This window comes from Budorcas taxicolor, chromosome 2 (assembly GCF_023091745.1).
Source record: "Budorcas taxicolor isolate Tak-1 chromosome 2, Takin1.1, whole genome shotgun sequence".
Taxonomy (NCBI): Eukaryota; Metazoa; Chordata; class Mammalia; order Artiodactyla; family Bovidae; genus Budorcas; species Budorcas taxicolor.
Window position 1 is genome coordinate 9,996,232 of NC_068911.1, and position 25,639 is coordinate 10,021,870.

Sequence of the window (25,639 nt, forward strand, 5' to 3'; positions counted from 1 at the left end):
CAGACTCCAAGCTGAGAGGGGGGGCCCCCGGGCCCTCCTCTCATTCTCTTTCCAACGAAGTTTCTAGCACCCTCCCTACGCTCCCAGGCCCCCACCCTGGCCCAGCCTGGCATGAAGTGCTTCACAGCCCCCTTCAGCCTCCTGCTGGGGTCCCCATCATCTCCCCATTTGGCAGAGCAGAGAGGTAGGACCTCGACTGGTTAAGACAGAAAGGGGTGCTGGACTGGACATTCGTTGAACCCCAGTTTTGCCCCAGGCCAGCTAGTCTCTTGGATGAGAGCTCACAGACTGAGGCCTGGAGAGGGAAGGGACTTACCCAGGGTCAGCCGGTGAGTTAGAGGTAAGCAGGGATGAGGGCCCTGTGCTGGGCACTGGGCACTCAGATGACCAGCCTGGCCCTAGGCAGGGTGGCTGGGGCAGACGTCACTCACTCATTAATCCTTCATTCCTCCGTGGGCACTCCGTGTTGCGTGCCCAGCTGCAGGACTCAACCCAAGCCAGGGACATCCCCGCTCACTGGGCTGGTGGTGAGATGAGAACTCACCACGGCCTCACATGCTCTGTGTCCTGCAGGAGGGCCCCCGTGGAAGGAGCCGGAGGCAGAGCACCCCAAGAAGGTGCCACGGGGTGAGGGTGGCGGCCGGAACGTCCCACGGTCTGCCCTGGAACATGGCTCGGACGTGTACCTTCTGCGGAAGATGGTAGAGGAGGTGTTTGATGTTCTTTATAGTAAGATCCTTCCTCATTCCATTTGGGGCCCCCAGGTGGGTGGGAGCCCCTGGCCCCACCCTCTCCAGCTGAGGAGGCCCCGCTCCCGCCATTGCAGGCCGTGGGCAAAACCTCAAGGCGTGGGGGCTTTCTCCCCTTCACCCCCCAGCTCTCCCCCATTCTGCATCCCCAGGCATGGATCTCCAAGCCCAGCCCCATTTCCTTGAACCACCATCCCTGCCCTGATCTAACCTCCAGCTCCCTACCGCTCCCCCACCTGCCCTGTGCCAGGCATCTTCCTAAAGCACAGGTCTGACCACAGAGCTCTTTCCTCTGCTCCCTTCTTGGGCTCCCCGTCACCCTGGGCGTGCCATCAGCCCCCACCCCAGCCCGCCAACCCCCGCTCCAGCCCTTCTGACCCCCTTCCTCTTCTCCCACTCACTGCGGCTTCATTTCACACCTCCTCACCTTTGCTCTGCTGCGCCTGTCGGGCCGGCCCTCCCCTCTGTCTGGTGGACACAGCATTGCTCTCTGAGGCTCAGCTCCAGGAAGCCCCTAGCTCTGAGCTGGGTTAGGGTCCCCTGTGGGCACCGCTGTGCCTTGTGTCCTTGCCCAGCTGCTCTCCAGGATCCGGGACCTGCTTGTACTTTCTGCTGTTCTTAGCCTGCAGTTTCAGAACCCAGCAACAGCAGGAGCCCAGAGGGTGTTTGTTGAATGACTGAATGAAGGCTAACTGGCCATCCAAGTCGTTCCCCTGGAGTGGGAGAAGGGGAAGGGATGAGCAGGCCTGGCCTCCCTCAGGACATGTCAGGTTGCCGCCAGGTATCCGGCCCAGTGGTGACCTCCACGCTCCCTGGGTGATCTCAGGCGGGTCCCTTCCATCCCTAAGGGCCCCCCCATTATTTCTCCTTTGCGTTATTCCTTCCCCTCCTGTAGCCTTTGGCTTTCTGGAGCAGAGGTCTGGGCGAGTGGGGAAACCCTGCTGGACTCTAGATGTCAGTAGAAGGAAACCAAGAAGAGTCAGGGTCTGGAGGCCCTGGTGGGCACGCGGGCCCCCTGGGATGGGAGGACTGGTCACGCGTGGAGGGCTGTTCACTGCAGACACTCTTGCCAGATACAGAGCACATGCCCAGAGCCCCTGCACCCCTGCTCACTGTACCCCGACTCTGCCTGCCTGCTTCAGGCAGAATCAGGTGTGGACACTAGGGGCGGAGCTTCCTTCTGGCTCCTGGTGCGTGCATCAGTCGCTTCAGCTGTGTCCGACTCTTTGCAACCCCATGGACCTTAGCCCAGGTGGCACCAGTGGTAAAGAACCCGCATGCAGTGCAAGAGACATAGGAGATTCGGGTTCGATCCCTGAGTTGGGAAGTTCCCCTGGAGGAGATTAGGGCAGCCCACTCTAGTATTCTTCCCTGGAGAATCCCAAGGACATAGGAGCCTGGCAGGCCATAGTCCACAGGTTGCAAAGAGTCGGACATAACTGAAGCGACTCGGCACACACACACACACACACACACACACACACAGACTGTAGCCCAGCAGGCTCCTCTGTCCATGGGATCCTCCAGGCAGGAGTACTGGAGTGGGCTGCCGTTTCCTCCTCCAGGGGGTCTTTCCGACCCAGGGATCGAGCCTGCACCTCTCACGTCTCCTGCATCGGCAGGCGGGTTCTTTACCACTAGCGCCACCTGGGAAGCCCTCTGGCTCCTGGTGGGGGGTGGCAGAAGCCCATGAGCCCAGGCCCCTTGGCCACCCCTTCCTTCCCCACTTCCCTCATGCTCACCATCTGTTTTTTTGGCCACAGCATGTGGAGTGTGGGATCTTACTTAGTACCCCAGCCAGGGTAGGGGGGTACTTGCGCCCCTGCATAGGGAGTGCGGAGTCTTAACCGCGGGCCCACCAGGGAAGCTCTTCCCCATCTTCTCAGCCTGTCTGTCTGTTCTGTCTCTCGCTTCCTCCCCATCCCTCTCTTCCTCCCCTGCCCTCCCCTCTCTCATCCTTTCTCCTTCCTCCCTCCGGCAGTTGCCCTTCCTCTGTGTGTTCTCTGTCTCTCACCGCGCCCTCCTCACCTCCTGCCTGAGCCCCCGGCCCTGCTTTCCCTTCCACCCAGATGCCCGGAGAAGAGAGTGGCAGGGGAGCCAGGAGACCCTGTTGATGGGCAGCCGTGGCCCTCGGCCGCAGGGGGGCCGTCCACAGCCCCCGCCTGCTCCACCTGCAGGGGGGTCAGTCTGTGTGAGGTTGGCAGGCGAAGGGGCCTGTGGGGTCCAGTCTCCTGGGGGCCCGGCACCGTAGGGAGTGGCTCAGTACAGCCCCAGCTCTGGGGTGCACCCGGCCCCCGCCCCGTCCTGGCTGCCCTCTCATCAGGCCTCTCTCCTCCACCCCCCGTGCCCACAGGCGAGGCCCTGGGCAGGGCCAGCGTGGTGCCGCTGCCCTACGAGCGGCTGCTCCGGGAGCCGGGGCTGCTGGCCGTGCAGGGGCTGCCCGAGGGCCTGGCCTTCCGGAGGCCGACCGAGTACGACCCCAAGGCCCTCATGGCCATCCTGGAGCACAGCCACCGGATCCGCTTCAAGCTCAAGAGGTGAGTGAGGCCGCCGTCCTGGGAGTGGCCGAGAGCCAGTGACCGGACCGTGGGGGCTGGGCCGGACAATGACTTGCTTCCGTGCTGCGGCCACTGGCCCGGCTGGAGGGGAGGGGACTTCAGATTCCCAACCGGGGTCCCTGCTTGTAAGAACTTCCAGTCTGATGGCAGGAGTGAGGCAGAAACGCAAGCACAGAGCATGCTCCGAGCCAGGTGTGGTCACAGAAGTCTTCCCCGGGGACGTCTGTGTGTAGAGAGGCTCAGCTGGGGAAGAAATAGCAGCGGCAGCCCCGCAGGTATCAGGAACAGCCTTTGTGGAGGCGGGAAGCCACATCGTGGTGCTCCTTGGGGTTGTCAAGCAAGGGTTCCATTAGGGGCTGGTGGGCGGGGGAGGGTACCGATCGCCGGGTCAGCCGGGAAGCAGCCTGAGTCACCCATCGGGGCTAGGGCACCGCGGCCAGGAAGGAGGGATGCGTTAGGAGATGAAAGCCGATTGGCTGCAGCTGAAAGGATGCGATGGGTGGTTCTCGGGGAGAGCCCAGGCATGGGGCCCTGCACATGTCACACCCCCGCCCAGGCCTGCACCCCCGCCTGTAAATGAGGATTCGCTCCCATCCCGTGTGCCTCACAGGCTGTCGTGCTCTCTGCAGGGAGGGCTGGGGGCAGACGTAGCCCTGGCTGGTCGGGGGTGCACAGCCATCACGTGTCCTTTGCTTCACCCAGGCCGCTCGAGGATGGCGGGCGGGACTCAAAGGCCCTGGTGGAGCTGAATGGCGTCTCTCTGCTAGCCAAGGGGGCTCGGGACTGTGGCCTGCACAGCCAGACCCCCAAGGGGCCACCTCAGGACCTGCCCCCCACCGCCACCTCCTCGTCCGTGGCCAGCTTCCTGTACAGCACGGCCCTCCCCAACCACACCGTGCGGGAGCTCAAGCAGGAGGCGCCCGCCTGCCCGCTTGGCCCCAGTGACCTGGGCCTCGGCCGGCCCGGGCCGGAGCCCAAGGCCCCCGCTGCCCAGGACTTCCCGGACTGCTGTGGTAAGCTGCTTCCGGGGCTCCTGAGTCTGGGAGTGGGACAGAGGTCACTCCTGCAGGGGCAGCTTCCCAGGGGGGGTCGGGGTGCTCAGGGCTACAGGAGGCGTTTCAGAGCCAGGGGCTGGGGTGGGGCAGCTGGCATGCTGGCTTGGACTCAGTCAGACCCCAGCCTCCGCCCAGTCATCTGTGACTTGGGACAAGAGATGCCCAAGAGGATCCCCGGGGGAGTCTCTGGAGGGGGGGAGTAGGCATACCAATCACGTCCTTGCATTTAATGAGCACCTACTGCATACCCAGTGTGGAATTAGGGGTACTGGAAACATACGGGAGAACTGGGCATGAGAAAGACCTGCATCCTTATTTTGGCCCCTCGACATAGTGGCTGTGTGTCCCAGGGCAAATCTCTCTGCCTCTCTGAGCCTCAGCCTCCTCCTCTGTAAATGGAGATGCTGAGAGTGCCTGTCCAGCTGGGTTGTCGCCGTGAGGAAATGGTAGAGCACGCTGGCAGTGCGCATTCTCGGGCCCAGCTGCAGGCCTGCTGAACCCAGCACGCGAGGGCTGGGGCCCAGCCACCTGCAAGCTGACATGTGTGCCAGCTGGCTCCAGTGCGTGCTCAAGTTTGAGAACCACTGTGCTACAGCCCTGAGTGCAATGCTTGGCACTGAGTGGGTGCTTATAAGTTACGAGAAGGAGAAAAAGGGAGTCCACCCTCCCCTCCACAGACATGTGGGCTGAGCAGGAGGACAGGGCTTATATGCCTGAAACAAGCGTCCCCACCTGTAAAAGGTGACCTGGGATTCTGCCTTTCTCTGTGTGCCATCCAGAGAGCAGACTCTGCTACCGAATGTCTCAGGCCTCTGGTCAGCGAAGCTGCCTTGAGTTCTTGGTCATGGGGCTCAGTTCTGGGTTCTCACTTGTGGGGGAAATGTTACCCCAGAGCCCCGACCTGTGCACCCAGGCCAGACCTAGGGGAACCCCTCTTAGGGCCCACCTTGAACCTGTACCTTTCCGCTCCCTTGTCCAGGACAGAAGCCCACTGGTCCTGGCGGTCCTCTCATTCAGAATGTCCATGCCTCTAAGCGGATCCTCTTCTCCATCGTCCATGACAAGTCAGGTAGGACAGTGCCCGTGGCAGCACCCTGTCCAGAGTGGGGATCCAGGACTGGGGTGGTGCTTCCCGACATGGATGTGTGTCCCCTGAGTCTTTGTGAGAGGTAGGAGGACCAGCACTGCACAAGGGACTTGTGCATAAAACCAATATGTAATAGTTACACAGTGCTGCGTAACAAATTGCCCCAAAATTTAAAACGCCAGGCCTTGATGCCTTATGGTTTCTGTGGGTCAGGAATTCAGGAGCAGTGTAGCCAGGCACCTATGGTTTTGGTATCTCTCATGAGGCTGTTGATCAAGATGTCAGCTGGGGCTGTGATCATCTGAAGGCTCAGGGGGGCTGGAGGATCCACCTCAAGCTCGCCCATGTGGCTGTTGGCAGGATTCGTATTCCTTACTACGTGGGCCTCTACAGGCTGCTTGAGTACCCTCACAATGTGGCAGCTGGCTTCCTGGAATTGGTGATCTGAGAGAGTAAGGAGGGAGCCACACATCTTTTATGACCCAGCCTCAGAAATCACTTGTCACTTCTGCCATGTTCTACCCATTGCTGCTGCTAAGTCGCTTCAGTCGTGTCTGACTCTGTGCGACCCCATGGATGGCAGCCCCCCAGGCTCCTCCGTCCCTGGGATTCTCCAGGCAAGAACACTGAAGTGGATTGGCGTTTCCTTCTCCAATGCATGAAAGTGAAAAGTGAAAGTGAAGTCGCTCAGTCGTGTCCGACTCTGTGCGACCCCATGGACGGCAGCCCACCAGGCTCCCCCGTCCCTGGGATTCTCCAGGCAAGAACTCTGGAGTGGGGTCCCATTGCCTTCTCCGGTTCTACCCATTAGAAGCCAGGAATTTGGGACTTTCCTGGCGGTCCAGTGGTTAGGACTCCATGCTTCCACTGCAGGGGGCGCAGCTTCAGTCCCTGGTCAGGGAACTAAGATCCTGAAAGGTGCTTGTCATGGCCATAAAAAAAAAGAAGCCAAGAACTTCATCCAGCTCATACTCAAAACGGAGAGAGAGGAAATAAACTCCACCTCGTGAAAGAACAGGTGTCCAAGAAATATGTGGCCAGATGGATAGGTATTTTTTGTTTTAATTTCAGCCCTTTCAAGCAAGGGAGAGGCTTCTTAAGAATATATTTATTTGTTTGTTCGGCTCTGCGAGTCTTCATTGCAGCACGCAGGATCTTCAGTTGGGGCTCGTGAACTCTTAGTTGTGGCTTGTGGGATCTGGTTCCCCGACCAGGGATCAACCCCAGGCCCCCCACTTTGCGAGTCCAGAGTCTTAGCCCCTGGACCACCAGGGAAGTCCTGTGAACACATTTTTTTTTAAGTAACATGCAGTATAGGGGACAGGAAAATGTGGGATTCATTTATACCAAAAAAAAAAAGGATGAAGTAAGCCTTTGCAACAACTTTGCCTTGTGGAGGTCTCAGCCTCACTTTGGTGAGAGGTTCGTTAAGAAACCAGGTACTAGTGGGGTGATCTCAGACAAGTTACTCAGCCTCTCTGAGACTCAGTTTTCCCACATACAAAATGGAAATAATGCTGCGTTTGCTATCTATGTTTACAAATTGTTCTGAGGGATTAATTAGGATACTACGTGCTAAATTGCTTCTGTCATGTCCAGCTGTTTGCAACCCCATGGGCTGTAGCCTGCCAGGCTTCTCTGTCCGTGGGATTCTCCAGGCAAGAATACTGGAGTGTGTTGCCATGCCCTCCTCCAGGGGATCTTCCCAACCCAGGGATTGAACCTGCATCTCCTACATCTCCCACACTGGCAGGAGGGTTCTTTACCACTAGCACCACCTGGGAAGCCCCGACTAGGATGTTACATATGTATAAAGTACTTAGCCCAGATAACCACTTAATAAATTAAAGATGTTCCTTTTATAATTTTAATGAACCAAATATCTCTTTAGTGACTCACGCTAAATGGAGGCAGAGACTTTGGCTTTGTGGGAGAGGCCAGCAGGGCTGCGGGTTCGAGGGGACAGCGACAAGGCCAAAGCTGGGTGAGAACCCAGATGCACCAGACGTGACGGTTAGGTTTTGAAGGTCGGGACTCAGGAGAGGCCCAGGATGGACTGGCTGTGCCTGCATAATGCGCACTGCCCATGGGGCAGACCGGGGGCTTCCCAGGTGGCTCAGTGGGTAAAGAATCCACCTGTAATGCAGGAGACATGAGTTCAATCCCTGGGTCGGGACGATCCCTGGGTCGGGACGATCCCTGGGTCGGGACGATCCCCTGGAGGAGGAGGGCGTAGTAACCGACTCCAAGATTCTTGCCCGGAGAATCCTGTGGATGGAGGGCCTGGCGTGCTGCAGTCCATGGGGCCTCACAGAGTCAGGCAGGAACCCAGAAACTGCACACACCCATGCAGTGGGTGGACAGAGGCCAGCGGCCTCCAGACCGTGGGGTCCCTGCTTGGACGGGCCTCACTTGTCCCTCCTGTGTTTTGATAGAGAAATGGGACGCCTTCATAAAGGAGACCGAGGACATCAACACCCTGCGGGAGTGCGTGCAGATCCTGTTTAACAGCAGATATGGTGAGTGGGCGGCGCGGGCCGCGGGGTGGCCCCAGCAGCGTGCTGAGCAGCTCATTATGTGGCAATCACTTGTGTTCCCCAACATGACAGCAGGAGCCATATGCTGGTACCCGCGCGCCGTCAACGCGAATGTCATCTCCTGTCTGGGGAGGGGGTGGTTGTGTCAATATTTCCCTTCCAGATTCCCCGAGGTAGTGGGGGGCGGGACTGATGGCATAGCCCCAGACTTTGACTCACCTGTGGGAGGCGGGCCGGAAGCCTGGTGGGGCGACTGCCCATCTAGGGGACAATCCAGAAAAATGTTTGTCGGCCTCACATGCCCACAAGTTCCCCGTCGCACTGTGCCGTATCCCGCCACCTCATTTGTGCCCCCTTCCTGCCGTGCCCCCTGCCCGGCGAGCCCTTGGCAGGTTTTTCAGACGAGACTGTTTACTTGTTCTTCAAAACTCAGTCTGGGCCCTTAAAACCCTGATGGTTTCCTCTCTGTTCCGTGCTGCATGCTTGATGTACCACGTCTGTATCTGTCCCCGTGAGGGGCCCAGGCAGCCCTGGCCCCTTGGTGTCCCCGGCACCCAGGCCAGAGCCGGGCTCAGAGCACATGTCGGCTCACGGTATTCCAGGACACAGACACAGGTGGTACCCAGGGCCAGGGTCGGGGGTCTTCCACATGGTGGTGCTTCAGCCAAGTGTGCAGGGCAGCCACTGGTTGGCTCAGAGGCAGGGGCCAGACCTGTAAACTCACACTGAGACCTGGGATCCCCAAGTCCCCTCCCACACCTGGTCCCCTTTGTCCCATCAGCAGTCGTGTCTCACCCTCACTGACTGGCTCAGCCTCTGTGGAGCTCTGCCTGTGAGCCCCACTCTGATCAGATGCAGTGTGGCCCTGGCCAGGGTGGGGTGAGGTGACGCAGGCTCGCAGCTGTGATGTCACTGAACTCACCGGCATCGTGCAGCCCCCCGGGGAGTGGTCCCTCTGCATAAGGAGACCGAAGCAGGGGGCCGGGGGAGGGGGCACCACCCAGAGCTACAGGGACAGAGAGGAGGGTCTGGGGCCGGGGGAACTGCTGCACCTGTGGGCCCAGGGAGAGCACTGCCCTGGGAGTCCACAGCCACCTGCCAGGTGCCCTGGAGTTGCCCCGTCTTCCCTAACCTTGACCTTCTCACCGTAACCAGACCAGCCCCAAATCAAGACAGCTCCACTGCCCTCCCTCCCCTCCTTGCTGTTGTTCAGTCACTAAGTCATGTCTGACTCTTTTGTGGCCCCATGGACTGTAGCCCTCCAGGCTCCTCCGTCCATGGGATTCTCCAGGCAAGAATACTGGAGTGGGTTGCCATTTCCCCCTGCAGGGGATCTTCCCGACCCAGGGATCAAACCCGAGTCTCCTGCTTGGCAGGTGGATTCATGACCGCTGAGCCACCTGGCCAGCTCCTCTCCCCCGCTGCTTGGCTGAAAAAAAACCCTCTTTCTCTGCTCACAACACTTCTGACAGCGGAAATCAGTGTTTTCCATGCCACGCAACCCTGCAGTTCTCTGTGAATACCAGCTGGGGGCCCTACATCTTGTTTGAATTCTGACCCTAACTCCCTGTAGTTACAGACGCCCCCCCAGGTTAAGGGTTCAGTCGCCCAAGACCGCACCTCTATTTCAGACGCCATTCGCGAGTAATGGGTCCCCAGGGTCCCCACACCTCTGTCCAACTTGTCTACCCATCTGCAGTTCCCACGACCCCCTCCAGGGATTTGGCAGTTTGCCAGAAGGATTCCCAGGTGGCTCACTGGCAAGGCATCCACCTGCCAGTGCAGGAGGTGCAGGAGATACGGGTTTGATCCCTGGGTTCGGGGAGATCCCCTGGAGGAGAAATGGGAGCCCACTCCAGTATTATCACAGAGAAGCCTGGTGGGCTACAGTGGTCTCAGAGAGTCGGACACAACTGAAGTGACTAAGTATACGTGCGCGCGCGCACACACACACGCATGCACACATACACCAGAGTCGAAGATCACATGTGTCCTTACTGTATCACATACTGCACTTGCTTCTTCCCTTTTTTTAAAAAAGTTAATTTCATTCATTTAGTTTGTCTGTGCGGGGTCTTTGCTGCTGCACAGGCTTTGCTCTAGTTGCGAGGCTTGGAGGCTGCTCTCTAGGTGTGGTGTGCGGGCTTCTCTTGTTGCGAGCACAGGCTCCAGGGCACAGACCCAGTAGCTGTGGGGCATGGGCTTAGTTGCCCCGAGGCGTGTGGGATCTTCCCATATCAGAGATTGAGCCCATGTCTCCTGCATTGCAGGTGGATTCTTCACCACTGAACCTTCAGGGAAGCCCCCTTTCTTCCCTTCATTTTTGTCTCACTCATTGATCTGTTGGCTTACTTCTCAGTCATGCGTTTTGAGCCCCTGACCTTGTGCCAGGCACTCAGAGCAGCTCTGGTCTCAAGGTGCTTCAGCAGGTGCCTAACAATGTGTCTGCAGTGGTACACGGTGGTATACGGTAGTACGTGCTGGTGTGTAGTAGGGTGCAGGGGTGGGGGGCTTTAGAAAGGGAAGATCACTCAGAGCCAGGCTTGGGGAGTCAGGGGTGGCTTCCTGGAGGAGGTGTTCTTTGATCCACCCTGGGGGTGGGGAGACTTAAGTCACGTGGGCTTGATGGGCTGGTGGGTTGGGGTGGGTTTGAGCGAGGACGGGTACTGCAGAGGGCTGTCAGCACCTGAGTTTCTCCCCTTCCTCCCCAGGCAGGTGTGAACCGGATGGGGGAGCAGGGAGAGGGTAGCTGGTGAAGGCTGGCTCCATCTGCAGTTGGTGGGTTCTGCCCTCACCACGCAGGCACGGCAGGTGCCAGTCTTTAGCCTGTTGTGTGTGCTGGATGTTTCCAGAATGTTGCACCTGTCCCCGAGGCCAGCACCTGGGCCCACCACCGTGGCCAAATCCAAGGAGGAGTGTTGGGGTTGAAGTGGTTCAGTCTTTGTTCCTTTTCAGGCCAGGGCTCCCTCTGAGCTGTCCCTTCGGCTCCCCAGGGGAGAAGCTGCCCCCTCTGTGAGTGTTGGGAGACCCTCTGGGTAGGTGGGGACGTTGGCTGGACACCTGAAGCATCCCTCAGACCCAGGACTTGCAGATCTTGTTCCTGGTCCCCACCCCGGCCGTTTCAGCTCCCAACTCCAGGTGAAGTGGGCGGTGATGGGGCTGGGGCTTCAAACAGAAAACAACAGAAAAGGAATGAGGGGACCCCAGCCTTCAGGAAGCCTCAACGTCTCTACCACTGAGGAGAGGGTGAAATGACACAAGGGCCCAAGGATTGTACATGGGGGCTCCAACCTCCCCTTCCGAGCAGTCAGCAGCTGGGGCTTCTGCAAACCAGATCTCTGTCCGGGCTGGTGGCAGGACAGGCCCAGTAAGTCAGATGAACCCAAGTGGAGTTGGATTCACATGGACTCGAAAAACCCAAGAACCCATCACTCAAGTGCTGAGGCTGGGGGGATGGCTGGTGATGCTCGGGAACCAGTTGGGGGGGGGCGAAGAAATGGTTTGACAACTGCTGAGATTTCGAGGGTTTAATTAGACAGCGAGCCAAGTGTGATCTTCACAGTGGGATCTGGCTGCCAAAGCCGCCCACACAGACCTGGGCTGCGTCAACAGAGAAACAGTCTTGGCGGCGCCCCAGGGAGCGTCCTGGATGGAGACTCTGCCCTGCCTGGGTCCCGGCGTGGCTGACAGCAGGAAAGACGGTCCAGGTCTGGGCTGGCACTTGTCTGGATGCAGATGAAGCCTGGCGTGACCCAAGAAGCCAGGCCAGGATGGAGAGTGGCTTGAGGGGCAGAGGGGAGCTGGCGGGGCCTTGGGACAGGCTGGAGACGCCCTTGGGCAAGGCACGAGTGAAGTGGACACCCGGCCCAGCTTTGTCTCCAGGCTTTGGGGCCCCATGATAGCACCATCAAGCACATACTAGGCATTCAAAACCACTGGGTGAGAGAATAAATGGAAAGGAGGGGCTAAGGGACTTCCCTGATGGCCCAGTGGTTAAGAATCCACCTTGCAATTCAGGGAACATGGGTTCGATCCCTGGTTGGGGAACTAAGATCCCATGTGCCATGGTGCAGCTAAGCCCGTACGTCTCAACTACTGAGCCCACGCATCACAAGGAAAGATCCTGCGTGCCACAACTAAGACCCGATGCAGACGAATTAGTTAATTAAATTTTTAAAATACTAAAAAAGAGCAGAAAGGAGAAGCTGGGGTGTAAGAGCGACTGAAATGGTAGGACCACACCGAATGGTCTGGAAGAAAAAAACAAGGAAGCGCTTCCCAAGCTCAGATTCCATGTACACTGCTGTTGGCAAAGCTGTCAGCTTCCAGCGGCGTCTCATCTATGTCACTGACGAGTGAGCAGCCTACTGGGCCCCTCCCTGGAGGAAAGGGCATACCTGTCTGACCGGAAGCATCTTGCCAAGAGCCCAGTATGAGCCTGGAAGCTTCCTGAAGCCGCTCATTGACTCCCAGATACACAGGGAGCAGCTACTGTGTGTCCTGCCCTAGTTCCGTCCCAGACTGTGAACCAACGCACAGATAAATATGTTTGTAACGTCAGGTTATGATAAATGTGGGATGAAAAAGCAGGGTGGGCTAGGGAGGTATGGAGGGGGCTGCTTTAGGCTGGTAAGGTGACAGCTGAGAGGATGCTTGAATGGAGAGAGGGAGGGAAGGAAGGCTATTGTGATCTGGGAGAAGAGTGTCTGAGTAGACCGAAGCGCACATGCAAAGGCCCTGGGGTGAGTGTGTGCCTGGCATGTTACGGAAGCAACAGGGAGGCTGGAGAGGGACTTCCCTGGCGGTCCAGTGATTAAGACTTCACCCTCCAATTCCTGATCGGGGAACTAAGATCTCACATGACAAAAAAAAAGAAAGCAGGGGAGACTAGGGCGAGCAAGCAGAGAGTGGTGAAAGGACGGAGATAAGGTCTGAGGTTCTGGTCACAGAGGGCTTTGTGGGACTTTGGCTGTTGCTGAGTGAGATGGGAGACTATGGGCATTTTTTAAAGGGCAGAGTGACATATTTCAGGAGGATCGCCTCTGGCTGCTGTGTGGCCAGAGTGGTTGGTACCTGGGAGGTGGGAGGTGGTGAAGACCAGGCCCTGGGGCCCCGCATGTCCTGCAGCCTCCGTCCTGCGTTCAGCCTTGCCGTTGCCCTTCCAGCGGAAGCCCTGGGCCTGGACCACATGGTCCCCGTCCCCTATAGGAAGATCGCCTGCGACCCAGAGGCCGTGGAGATCGTGGGCATCCCAGACAAGATCCCCTTCAAGCGCCCCTGCACCTATGGAGTCCCCAAGCTGAAGCGGATCCTGGAGGAGCGACACAGCATCCACTTTGTCATTAAGAGGTAGGGGCGGGGAGCAGCGGAGCCTGGGCTCGGGTACCAGGGTGGAAGACTGGGGCAGGGGGGAACAACAGGCATGAGGCGGGGCCCTGGGGCAGTGACAAGGGGTTGGGGTGAATGAAGGGATTCCCTGACAGTTGTGTGGCCTCCTCCTTCTGGCCTCTTCTGAGATGAAATGGAAAAATGGAGGCACAGTGCTTGGCCCAAGTGGGCCCTTGCTAAGTTCTTAGAGGTGTTTTGCTGCCCCTAAAGAAGACCCGAGGGTTTCACGGTGGTGCGGTGGTGAAGAATCCAACTGCCAATGCAGGAGACGCAGGTTCCATCCCTGGGTCAGGAAGATCCCCTGGAGGAGAAAAGGGCAACCCACTCCAGTATTCTTGCCTGGGAAATCCCATGGACAGAGGAGCCTGGCAGGCTACAGTCTGTGGGGTCACAGAAGAGGTGGACACGACTGTGTATCTAAACAGCAACAGTGAAGGAGAGCGGAGGCCTTTGCCCTTAACTGCCTTCAGAGAGGAGCCCCCCTGAGCTCGGGTGGGGTGGGCCAGCCTCTCACCTTCTGGCCTCCCGTTGGGTGGCCCTGCCTGCTGGAAGTTTGTCTGCCTTTCCTGCTCTTCCAGGTGATCAGTTTCCCTGGTGCAGGTGGGTGGGAGAGGGCAGGCCCGACGGGCTCCAGAATGGCAGCCCCTGCCTCCAAGGCCTAGACCTGCCTCTCACCCCTCCACCCCCAATCCCCACCTTGTCTCCCAACTCCCGCAGGGGGCCTTGCCCTTACATCCGGCTCAACTCACTGCCTCAACTCACTGCCGACCTGCGTCTCCAGGCAAGGCCAGACTTCCTGGAATGCTTCCTCCTAAATAGTTAGAGATGAAAGGGAGGGGGCCAGAGGCCATTCTGTCCAGCCCCCTGCCTCCAGCGGCACTGATTGCATCGGCCCCCTCCCAGGCATCTGTTCCAGGAGCTCTCTGGGGACGTGCTCCCACCGTGTGCGTGGACTCACGTGCCTGCTTGCATGTTTGATGCGCTAGACTGTAAGCTGGGGCTGTGGCTCGTTGCCGAATGCCCAGCACCCACAGCAGTTCCTGGTATGTGTGAGATGCCAATACCTATCTGTGGAACAGATGGATGGATGGATGGATGGATGGATGGAAGTGCTTGTCCAAATTTGGACTCGTGCCATCTGATTTCTTAGAGCGAAGGAAATAAACAGGGTCTTGGGAGAAAGGAAAAATGGTGGTGGAGGGGGGCTGAATACCTGTTGAAGGTGGTCAGGGGGCCTCTGAAGGTCCCATCGGTTAAGCCAGACCTGGAGGCTGAGAAGAGCCGCCCGCACCCAGCTGAGCAGTATCTGGGCAAAAGAATTGACCTCAGTGAGCAGCCCAGATGCCCGGGGTTCCAGAGGGTGGGGATTATCTTTGAGAGCGTGGAATTGTTCTGGAGCTTTGGGAAGGACCTCTGTAGGGTTGCTGGATGCCAGCCTGGCTGCTGGGGGAGACTGGTGTGAGTTGGTGGCTGTGGCCTCAGGCCTGGTTGGCATGATGCGCGGAGGGAGAGAAGTGGCTGGATTGGGGATCGAATCTGAGCGGTGATGCCCATGGCGTGTGCTGGTGGGTGGACCGTGGAAATGAGGTAGGGGGCAGGAAAGAAGGATCACCCTCACATGGCTGCTTGAGTTCATCCTGGAGATGCTCAGGAGATGAAATTTGCAGAGGCCCCACTGAGAGGTCGGAAGCTCAGGTCTGAGTTGGAGATAGAAGTCTGAGAGTTGCAGGCTTCCCTGGAGGTCCAGTGGTTAAGACTTCACGCTCCTGGTGCAGGGGGCTTGGATTCAATCCCTGATCAGGGAACTAAGATCCCTCATGCCGCACAGCATGGCCAAAAAAAAAAAGCTATAAGAAATCTTGAGAGTTGGCAGTGTGGTCCAGGAAGGGATCACAGGGCAGAGGAGAGAAATAGAGGTGAGAAGAGAAGAGGGCCCACATTGGACCCTGGGATCCCATGTTAGAGGCTGGGGTCGGGAGGAGGAGGGGTCACCAGCAGAGGAGGCTGAGCATGGCCCAGAGCTGGGCAGGCATCTCGCCACCACTGGGGGTGGTGAATCTGAAAGCCAGCTCTAACAGTGGGGGACCCCCTCTCAGAACCCTTCACCATGTGGCTGCTTCCAGGGTGCCAGGCCGTCATCTGTCAGCCACCTCCATACACACCTCGCTTTCTCTCCACCTTCTCCCCTGGTTCTCTGAGCTACTGCTGCCTCACCTGTCTCCACCCTTCCCTCTCCCTGGCACTGCTCCCCACCCTCCTTCCCACCTGTCTTGTCTTTCAAGGCTCCCTTTCCTGCCTGGAAGCCGTCCCCTGTCCTCACTCAGAAAGAATTTACCCCTCCGGCAGCAGGTGGCTTCTTCCCCCCATCAGTGCCCCCACGAGCCTGCCATCACACGGTGGCAGTGGGACCACCTCTGAGCCGCCTCTTGTGCCCTCTGAACCCCTTCCCCGGGGCGGGGATCCCACTTGATAAATCACTCTGGAGGTGAATTGAAATCAAGCACCCTTCAGGAAGTGCCTACTGTTGTCTAGCTTAAATCTCTCTTGCTGCTGCCTGGGTCCTTTGCCTTCAGTTGACTCCTGGTAGCGAGAGAGGGGGTGCAGAAAGCAGCAAGGACATTGCAGTGACCCTTTACATGCCTGACCATGGTATTTGTGTCCTTGCTGTGACTCACCTTCATCTCCCTCTATCCAAACTGTAGTTCGTTTAACCCTTCACTAGTATTTGCCAGGCGCCTCCTGAAGGCTGAGCCCTTCACTGAGCTCTACTGAGGACCTCATGAAACAATAGGCACAGTCCTCACCTGCCCCCAGGAGTGATGGTCACTCCTGTGATGAGTCCTGGGAGAATCAAAACAACATGTTTTCAGGTGCAGACTCGGTGACATCAGAGCAGCAAGCCTGTGGGACTTCCCGGAGGAGGAGGCTTGGACTCAGGCAGACTGGGCTTGAAATCGCACTCTGTATGATAACCTTGAATAGCACTTCTCTTCTAAGCCTCAGTGTCTTCATTTGTAAAAACAGAGATAATGGTGCCCGCACCCCCCAATGACATAGTCCAGTGGCTAAGACACTGCGTTCCCAACGCAAGGGAACCCTGGTCAGGGAACTAGATCCCGCATGCCACAGGTAAGAATTTGCATGCAGGACTAAAGATCCCACATGCCGCAACTAAGTTCTGGCCCAGCCAAATAAATATTTTTTTTTAAATATGATGCCCCACCTTTCAGGTTTTTCTCATCCTAAAATGAGGAGGTGGACGTAACATACCTGGCCTGTAGTAGCTGCTCAGCAAACACAAGGCCTTTCCCCTGACCTCATCTCCCTCCACATAGAAGAGTACTTGAGCATATCAGTGCCGACAACCTAGGTTTGAATGGCCCTACCATTTCCCAGCTGTGTGTCCTTGGGCAAGTTACTGAACTGCTCCGTGCCTCACTTGCCTCATCTGTAAAATGGGGCCGATGATTGTTCAAGACTCATAACACTGATTGGAGACTAAACAGACGTGAGTAAGGGGCCTAGGGGCTTCCCACGTCAGACCTTCTCCCTGTCATCTGCCCGCTGCCTCCAGTTCTACCAGGAACTGCAGGCCGAGGTCTCGAGCCCCCTCCTCTGTGCTCCCTGATAAGTAAATGTGACCGTAGATCATAAAACTGCCATTAACGCTGGCGGCCTCCCATTGCTGGGCGGGGCTGAGGAAGCGGTTCAGAGAAGAAGGGAGGTGTCCCCAGAATTCCTCCCTGCAGCTGCTGCTCAGCCTCGGGGGACCCCGACAAGTATGAGCCTCCGGGGCATCGGAGGAGCCAGAGGCCTCTCAGAATAAGAGAAGGCATCTATCTTGCTTCGAGGCTCACTGCCCTGGTCACCCAGGCTCTGCCTTGTGTCACCAACCTTTTTGCCTCTGTTTGAATTTCCCTCTGGGTCTGCCTTGGGCACTATCGGGTCCCGTTGTATTTCGACTCAGACATCCCTTCCTTTTGGGGGCTTCCCTGGTGGCTCAGAAGGTAAAGAATCCACCTGCAATGCGGGAGACCTGGGTTCAACCACTGGGTTGGGAAGATTCCGCTGTAGAGGGGCATGGCAACCTACTCCAATGTTCTTGCCTGGAGAATCACATGGACGGAGGAGCCTGGCGGGCTATACAGTCCATGGGGCTGCAAAGTGTCAGACACGAGTGAGCCACTAACACACACACACATCCCTTCATTTTTCCCAAGTCACCTCTGCAGCCTGAGCTTAGTACCCAGGCCCTGGCCCCTTTTCCAGCCGCCCCTGGGCACCCAGGCTGTACTGCAGCCGCACCCCTGTCCCCCGACCAGCTGCGTGAAGCTCCTCAGCCTGCTGGGGGCCACCTGGTGGGGGCTGGGAGCAAAGCAGAGAGAACAGCATCCCTGGAGGCAGGCGGCTAGCCTTGCTGACCTTTATTCCATCCTTGTTTCCTGGAATAAGAATTCCAGGTGTCTTATCAGAATGACTCAGGAGTCCCTGCGTGGCCCCTGGGCCATCAGCCATCCCCACTGCAGTCCACTCTCTGTGTGCTGATGGAGTGATCCAAGGGTGCCATGCCCTCCTGGAGGCTCCCTTTGCCCATGGGTAGAGGTCACCTGCCGGGGCACAGTGCTGCAGGCTGGTCACCTCCCACGGGACACCTCTGGTGGAACTGCCAGCCCTCCCCCGTGTCTCTCTGGCCCACCTCTCAGGCCTCTCACCTGAGCTCCTCATCCTTAACTCCAGGAAGTCTTTTCCGGCCCCCTCCCTGCTTGGGTCCCTTAGGCTTCTGAGACACCCCTGAGAAGTCCCATGCGTCACCCTACGAGGCTACAATCTGGGAGTAGCCTGGCCTGTGCTGGGGGATCGGGGTCTCCTGTCACTGAGACCCAGGTGTTGGTGGGTAAAAGCTGCAGAGTGCTGGTGGGAAAGAAGTGTGAGTTATCTCCAACTGTGGCCAAGGAGAACTGGGGTCTGTAGGAAGCTCCCCCACACCCCCGGGTGTCGTGATGAATAGGTTGGACCCTCCGGGACCCCCCAGGGCCTGGCCAGTCAATGCCTCCCCTGACTGTGGAGAAATGGTTTGGGGTGTCTGGCTGTTGGCGGGTATCTGGCTCTTCTGGACCGTGCCCTCTCCTGCCCCCATATGTGGCCAGCCCGGTGCCCAGGTCTGCAGCTGCAGCCTGCATGTGGGACTAGAGTGACCGTCACGGAAGGGACCTGAGCCCGGCTCCCCTCTCATGCCCGTCTTTCCTCTCTCCCCAGGATGTTCGACGAGCGAATTTTCACAGGTATGTGTGGGGACCGTCCAGTTCGTTCTAAAGCCGCCAAGTTGATGCCCCTCAGTGCCTGAGCTGCCATCACACTGGACCCTGGGGTGGGAACGGAGCCTGGTGGTGGCTTCTGCATTCTGGGGCAGACATGGGGGCCCCCAGCTCCCAGGTGCAGACAGACTATGAGGACACCCAGCCCCAGATGTTGTCAAATGCAAATGTGTGGGAGGTCCTCTGCTCAGCTGTTAGCATTTTAAACTTTAGTTTTCAATGGTCTCCTAAGTGGGTTCCGTTCTTTTCCCTGAAGTCCAGCTAGTGAGCTCCAGGGTCTTTGCATCCAGAAGAGGTGGGCCTCTTCTTGCCTCTCACGAAGAAGAGGTGGGCTCTGCTGGGCACAGCAAAGGGAGCTTGCATTTTGGGGTGCAGTGTATCAGGGTCCCTACCTCCCCCCAGCTTTGTGACCTTGGGCAAGGTCATATGGGCCTCAGTTTCCACATCCGTGAAATGGTAAGAGGTCCATCCTCTGGGTTGGTGTTCTGGGTTCCTGGAATAACTGAATGTAGAGGGTTGGTCCCGTGGTACATCCTTGGGGAGACTTGGCCCCTTTCCCAAGGGCTCCCTGAGCCCCAGTAGCACATGTGCAGTCAGGGCGGTCATTTCCAGCTTCTTCTTCCTGCCCAGTCCTCTGAGATCCTTGCCATCCTTGCTCCTCGTCCCAGGAGGGGTCTCTCTCCCTGGACCCCTTCCCAGCTCGGCTGGATACAGAGACCACAGGGAGGGGCGGAGGCCAGGCCACACGTGAGAGGCGCCCCCCAGCAACTGCCCCCAGGCGCCCCCCAGGCCGAGAAGGCTGGTGAGCCTCCTCCCTGACTGCCCTACCCCTCCCTGGCTCTCCCCACCAGGGAACAAGTTTACCAAAGACCCCACAAAGCTGGAGCCGGCCAGCCCGCCAGAGGACGCCTCTACGGAGGTGGCCCGTGCTGCCGTCCTGGATCTGGCTGGGACCGCCCGGTAAGGCCATCCGCCGTCCCCACCCCAGCTCTGCGGGGAGGAGCAGAGACAGGCCGGCTCCCTCCACCTGGACACCCCGCACGGGGCCGTCCCACACAGACACCGTGTGCGGGCCCGGGAGACTCTACAGGGACCCAGAAGGAGCACAGAGACTCCGCCGATTTTCTTCCACTCAGAGGACTCTTGTCACCCCTCGGGATCTAAGAAACCTTCCCTGCCACCCAGACTAGACCGGCGTCTGCCCTGCGTGGCCACAGGGCCCTGCACTCCACTCATGGCCTGGTCACCCTTCACCAATGTCCCCACGGAGGCCCTGGGCTCCTGGGCACCAGGGATGGGCCATCTGTCCCGGAGTCCGCCCGTCCGGTCCGGTTCCGCCCTGACGGTGCTCTGTGAATGAACCGAATCATCCAACCCAGGGCCCTCCCCAGCTTCACTTTCCCCTTCCCCAGGGCCCCCAACCCCCTCTAGGCTGCTGGTCCCTACAGCTCTCAGTCCCGCCCAGCAAGCCCTGATCACACCCCCGCCCCATGCTAAGCTGTGGGGCTCCTAGGCTGGCCAGACCCAGGCCTCAGAGCTGCCAGCTGGTGGGCAAGGTGGGCACCTGGAAGGTCACCCCAGGAGAGGGAGCAGGGCCTTGGCCAGGGCAGCCGGGAGACTCTTGTCCTGGGCGACGGGGCTCTGGGAGTCTTGCTGGGGTGGGAGCCGGTGCAGTAAGGGGTGTGTTTTGGATTGGCAGCCGCCAAGGCCCCTTGACTGCTTGAAGGGCGAGAACAGGGGCTGATGCCATGTCGTTTCTCGACTTCTTCCCACAGGTCAGACAAGAGTGGTCTCTCCGAAGACTGCGGGCCAGGTGAGGAGCTGGAACCCACTGCGTGTGTCTAGGGCAGTGGGTGCCTTGGGCAGGAAGCGGGCTCAGACCGTGAGCCCGGTTCGGTTCAGTTCAGTCGCTTAGTGGTGTCTGACTCTGCACCTGCCTGGACTGCAGCACGCCAGGCCTCCCTGACACCAACTCCTGGAGTTTACTGACTCATGTCCATCGAGTTGGTGATGCCATCCAGCCGTCTCATCCCCTGTCGTCCCCTTCTCCTCCTGCCATCAGTCTTTGCCGGGGGACTAAGGAATTTTCTCTGCTCACCACCGTCCCCCCTTCTCAGCTGCAGAGCAGGCTGGGGGCCGGGGAGGGGCACGCGGGATGTGGTGGCTTTGTGTAGGGTTCTCCCACGGCCTCCTCATCCTTGGCGGCTCCGGACTCAGTGGCCAGGTCTATACGTTGCCTCTGTCTGTAGATCAGACACCAAAGCTGACTTGACTTTCTCTGGGGCTACTAACAAGTCCCAGACAGGGGAGTGTTCAGGAGTGACCTACCTTACCGGGCCAAGTTCATGCCCCCACCTGACTGGATCCCTCATCTCCTCCTCGTTTCGCAGGAACCTCCGGGGAGCTGGGTGGGCTGAGACCCATCAAAATTGAGCCAGAGGATCCGGATATCATCCAGGTCACCGTCCCAGGTAAGGGCTGATCCTGCTGCCCACACCTGAACGTTCAGAGACGGAGCAGCTCTCAAAACGGGGGCCCTGGAACCGCCGCAACCAACGTGTCCCCTCCCGGGCTGACCCACTCTGTCTCCCGAGCACCTGCCCCGGCCAGGAAGGTGTCTCCAGGCCGCTGTTTCTCGGTCTGGTCTGACCGTGAAAGAGTACAGCGTCCTGGGTGCTTTCTGCAGCCATCCCTGCCCTCTGGGCTGGGAGTCAGGTCTCTGCTCCGACCTTCCTTAAGGTCCCCACAGCCATCACCTCTCTGGCCTGGATTCCCTGGGATTTGCGAGGCAGAGTGGAGAGAAGCACAGGTCATCAGAGGGTCTTCCCTGGGGCCCCGTGGTTACAACGCCACACTGCCAGTGCAGGGGGCACAGGCCCAATCCCTGGTCAGGAAACTAAGGTCCTATATGCCACACAGCCAAAAAGTAAATAGAATGGAAAGAATTTTTAAAAAAAGAAAAAAGAGAAGGTCACTGAAATAAGAAGGTTTGAGTTTGACTCCAGACCTGGGTCTCTCTGAGCCTGTTTCCACATCTGTGAAGTGGGGCATGTCCTTGGCCTCTGGAGGTGCAGTATCGGGTAAACCCAGGGCTCCAGGCCCCTCAGGCCCCCGCTGACCCCTGGCACAGCTACCCTCCCAGAGTCCAAGGGGAGGCTTCCTGCTCTATGGGTGTGCAGGGCTGGGGGTCCCTGGGGACCATGGCAGGGTGGGACAGACAGAAGGTGCTGTCAACATGTGGAGTTCTGCCTCCAGACCCTTCCCCAGCCTCTGAGGAACTGACAGACTCGATGCCTGGACATCTGCCCTCGGAAGATTCTGGTTACGGGATGGAGATGCTGACTGGTAAGAGATGGACTGGGCTCCCCTGGTGGCTCAGACAGTAAAGAATCTGCCTGCAGTGCGGCAGACCCAGATTCGATCCCTGGGTCAGGAAGATCCCCTGGAGAAGGAAATGGCAACCCACTCCCTTGCCTGGAGAAGTCCATGCATAGAGGAAACTGTCGGGCTGCAGGCCATGGGGTCGTGAAAAGCCAGACATGACTGAGCACGCACACTCACCCACTCTGACCGTGGGAGCTGAGAATAGATGCTAGAGGGCTGGAGAGAAAGACAGACACTTGTGATGAGTTAGACAAGAGGAATGACTGGGCAGGTGGAGATTAGCAGGGGGACGGTGGAGTTCTCCATGTTTTGTTTTTTTGAAAATGGTCAAAACCACAAAAAGTTGAGAATAGTTTAATGAATCTCACACGCTCAGCTCCAGCCATTATCAACAGATGTTATCACAGGTAATAAGAAATAGGAATTTGAACTTCCTCAGTGGTGCAGTGGTTAAAACTGCACACTTCCGATTGCATAGGCTGCGGGCTCAATCCCTGGTCAGGGAACTAAGATCCCACGTGCCAAGCGGTATAACCAAAATTTTTTAAATTAAAAAAAAAGAATGATGCATAGTTAACATTTTTGAAAAGTAAGTCATTAGAAAGACAAATAGTAAATTATACAAGGTTTGCAGATCGGGTGGAAAATTATATTAGTCCTTCCATGATTTGAGTTTGGAAAACTCTGTAATAAGGGCTATAGGGCCAGGGCAGGAAACTTTAGGAAGAGGGCTGGAGTTTGTTATGTTACCCTTGCGTGTGATGTCTAGTGTGGGCTTGATGGGGGGATGGGGTGGAGGGGGATGTTACTTAAGGACACCATGCAAAAGTATAGTAGGCATATTTCAATGAACAGCGCAGACAAAAAGCTCATCGTGTTCAGTGTGAGATGCAAGTGCAGAAAGATACGGACAATACAGCAGTTTTCCAAATTTGAAATGTAAAAATAGTATCGCAAATGTTTTATTAATATTTTTAAAAATCATGTGCAAATATGACAAAATGCTCACATATCTTCATTCCGGCTGGTGGCTCCATGAGAGTTGGTTACCGTGCTCTGTATGCCTTACTGCACTTTTTAATTTTCCCCTACCAAAAATAAACAAATGACTAGAAAAACAAATAAGAAGTTTCCTACAGGCCCAGATGGGTGGTGGCAGAACAAAGGCAGGGCGTCTCTGCTGCTCGTCTGCTTCCATCTTCCCTCTCAGGAAGAACGGGATGGAAACAGGGAAGAGTCCAGACTCCTGGGAGTCCAGAGCAGTAAGGAGGCATCGCGGGTCCCCAGGTCTGCTGTGGGTGAATGGGTCTTCAGGTAATACCCGCGATGCACTGTCTGTAGGATGTGAGAAGTCATGGCGGACAAAGATGGGCTGACAGCAGACTTGGAGATGACGCTTTGCCCAAAGCGAAGACAGGTGGACTGTGCCTTCGTCCCAGGCACAGTTCCAGGGCAGATGTCTACATGGGCGACTGGGAGCCCTCAGAAAGGGCCCCCTGTGGGGCCAGCCACAGGAGTGGGTCGACTCGTTATGCCATCAACATTTCCAACTGACCCTGGGCTGGCTGGAGAAGCTCCTTATGACTTTTATAAACAAAAGGGTTTTGACTCTAAACACAGTTTTAAGCAGTGTTTTCAGTGTCAGTGAAAGGTAGTTGAGGACTTCCCCGGCAGTTCAGTAGTTGAGACTCCCCACTCCCAGTGCACGGGGCACGGGGTTTGACCCCGAGATCCCACATGCTACTCAGCACTGCAAAAAAAAAGTTATTGGAATTTCAAGCAAGAAAACGGGGCTCCAGGGGGATCCCAGCGTCCACGTGGGGAAGATTTCCCCCAGTGTCCTGGAGGGCTCGGTCCTTCCTTGAACGTGTATCAGTGAGACTTTAGGCAGCAAGACTATGCAAATTGCAGATCCTGGGGGAGGAATGGTCCATCCATCCAAGAATGATGTTCCCCATGGCCTTGACAGACTGGAACACTGCGCTGAAACGCACAGGAGAAAGTCACAGCCCCAGGATGTGTGTTGTGGGTTGCGTCCACTGAGGACCAGTCTTTGAGATGGAGCCTAGCGTGTGGGGTGTTTTTTAGGGGCTGCCCTTGGGATCAGCACCTGAGTAAGGCTGGGCACAGAAGCAGGGGAGGGGACAAGGGGAAGGCAGGAAGCAGGGAGCTGTGTGTGTCGAGCTGGGGGCTGGGCTGATGATCCGCCTGGTCACCCTCCATCACTGTTTCCAGGAATTGATGTCAGCCCTCGGAACTGCCTGTCTAGGCGGAGTCAGGTGGGCCCAGCATCCACTGCCCACAATGTACCTGTTTCCCTGACAAAAGTTTAGTCCTAAAGCTCTGGCCCTTTTAAAATCAGGGGCTGAGCAGAGATGAAACCTTCCAGAACCTTCGGGGTTGAGCCCCAAGGCTCCAGCTCGTCTGGATCCGAAAAGCAGGCTCCCTTTTTCCCGCATCAAGAGAGTGGGGCATTGACCACATCATGGGAGCTCTCCCTGTCATGAGAGTCCCTGCATCCCTCCTCATCGAGCATCCTCTCCACCAGCTGGCCAAGAGCAGACCCAGGATCCACCTGCTCCACCCCTCCTCCTTGGCCCAGCCTTGTGGGCTGGAAAGGGCCCTCCGAGGGTTGGCCACGTGGCAACACAGGGAAGGCTTCCTAAGCCGCAGTTCCCTTCTGGCTGTTTCAAGTGTTGCAGACCCCAGTGCCTTCCTCCAGTGCTGGCACGAAAGAGTCGCTGCTGATGGGGGTCCCACCCCGGCACCCCACTCCTGTCTGCACTTGTATCTCATCTTCCTGCCAAAATCTGTCATCTCCTGAGTTTGCAGCCACCCTTCCCACACACACAGCTCCCCTCTCCCTGCCTATGTCCCTCCTTCCTGGACACTTGGATCCGACCCACGTATTCCTCTCCTCGGCTCCCCAAGGGCAATCTCCCCCCTCCCCCTTACAGGCTAAGCCCTAACCTCCCATATTGTTCCCTGTGCCGTGTCTTTGCTGCCTGTTGGACCCACATCTGGGGACAAGGTTGAGTCCTTGCCAGGGTCAAGTCACCTTGTCAGAGGCCCCAGAACCTTATGACCTTAGATAGCTTCACATCCCCATCCCCTTATCCGTCTCCATTTTTAAGATTTTTTTTTTTATACAGACCATTTTAAAACCTTTACTGAACTTGTTATAATATTGCTACTGTTTTATATTTTGGATTTTTGGCCATGAGCCGTGTGGGCTCCCTGATCAGGGATCGAACCCACAACCCCTGCATTGGAAGGCAAAGTCTTAACCACTGGACCCCCAGGGAAGCCCTGTGCCTCTGTTTTTCTTTATGGCGTCACTGCTGTCTGACATCACGTGTTGCGCCTGGCGTCGTGCCAGGAGGACAGGTGTTGTCTTATTGCTGCGTTTCCTCTGTTCCTGGAGCAGAACCTGGAGGCAGTGGAAGGAAGGATGGGGTGGCGTGGGCTGGTCTCCAGGCCACGCGTCCCAAAGGTGTCCGGTCTCGAAAGCTCACATGGAGGCGAGGGTGGGTGCTTGTACATAACTGGGGTCCCTGATCCCGTCT

At 57.5% G+C, this 25,639-nt stretch overlaps 1 protein-coding gene across 2 annotated transcripts in view; it reads left to right on the top strand.

The window, feature by feature from the left end:
* The window catches only part of GTF2IRD1 (GTF2I repeat domain containing 1), a 116,215-nt gene that overhangs the window by 46,395 nt on the left and 44,181 nt on the right, over nt 1–25,639 (top strand). For both annotated transcript variants that reach the window (XM_052658718.1, XM_052658727.1), the window contains exons 4-14: nt 574–729; nt 3,103–3,286; nt 4,010–4,320; nt 5,342–5,431; nt 7,885–7,968; nt 13,152–13,335; nt 18,631–18,656; nt 19,541–19,649; nt 20,465–20,502; nt 21,080–21,160; nt 21,945–22,034. In XM_052658718.1, coding sequence (XP_052514678.1) covers nt 574–729; nt 3,103–3,286; nt 4,010–4,320; nt 5,342–5,431; nt 7,885–7,968; nt 13,152–13,335; nt 18,631–18,656; nt 19,541–19,649; nt 20,465–20,502; nt 21,080–21,160; nt 21,945–22,034 — 1,353 coding nt within the window. The remainder of the gene's footprint in view (nt 1–573; nt 730–3,102; nt 3,287–4,009; nt 4,321–5,341; nt 5,432–7,884; nt 7,969–13,151; nt 13,336–18,630; nt 18,657–19,540; nt 19,650–20,464; nt 20,503–21,079; nt 21,161–21,944; nt 22,035–25,639) is intronic.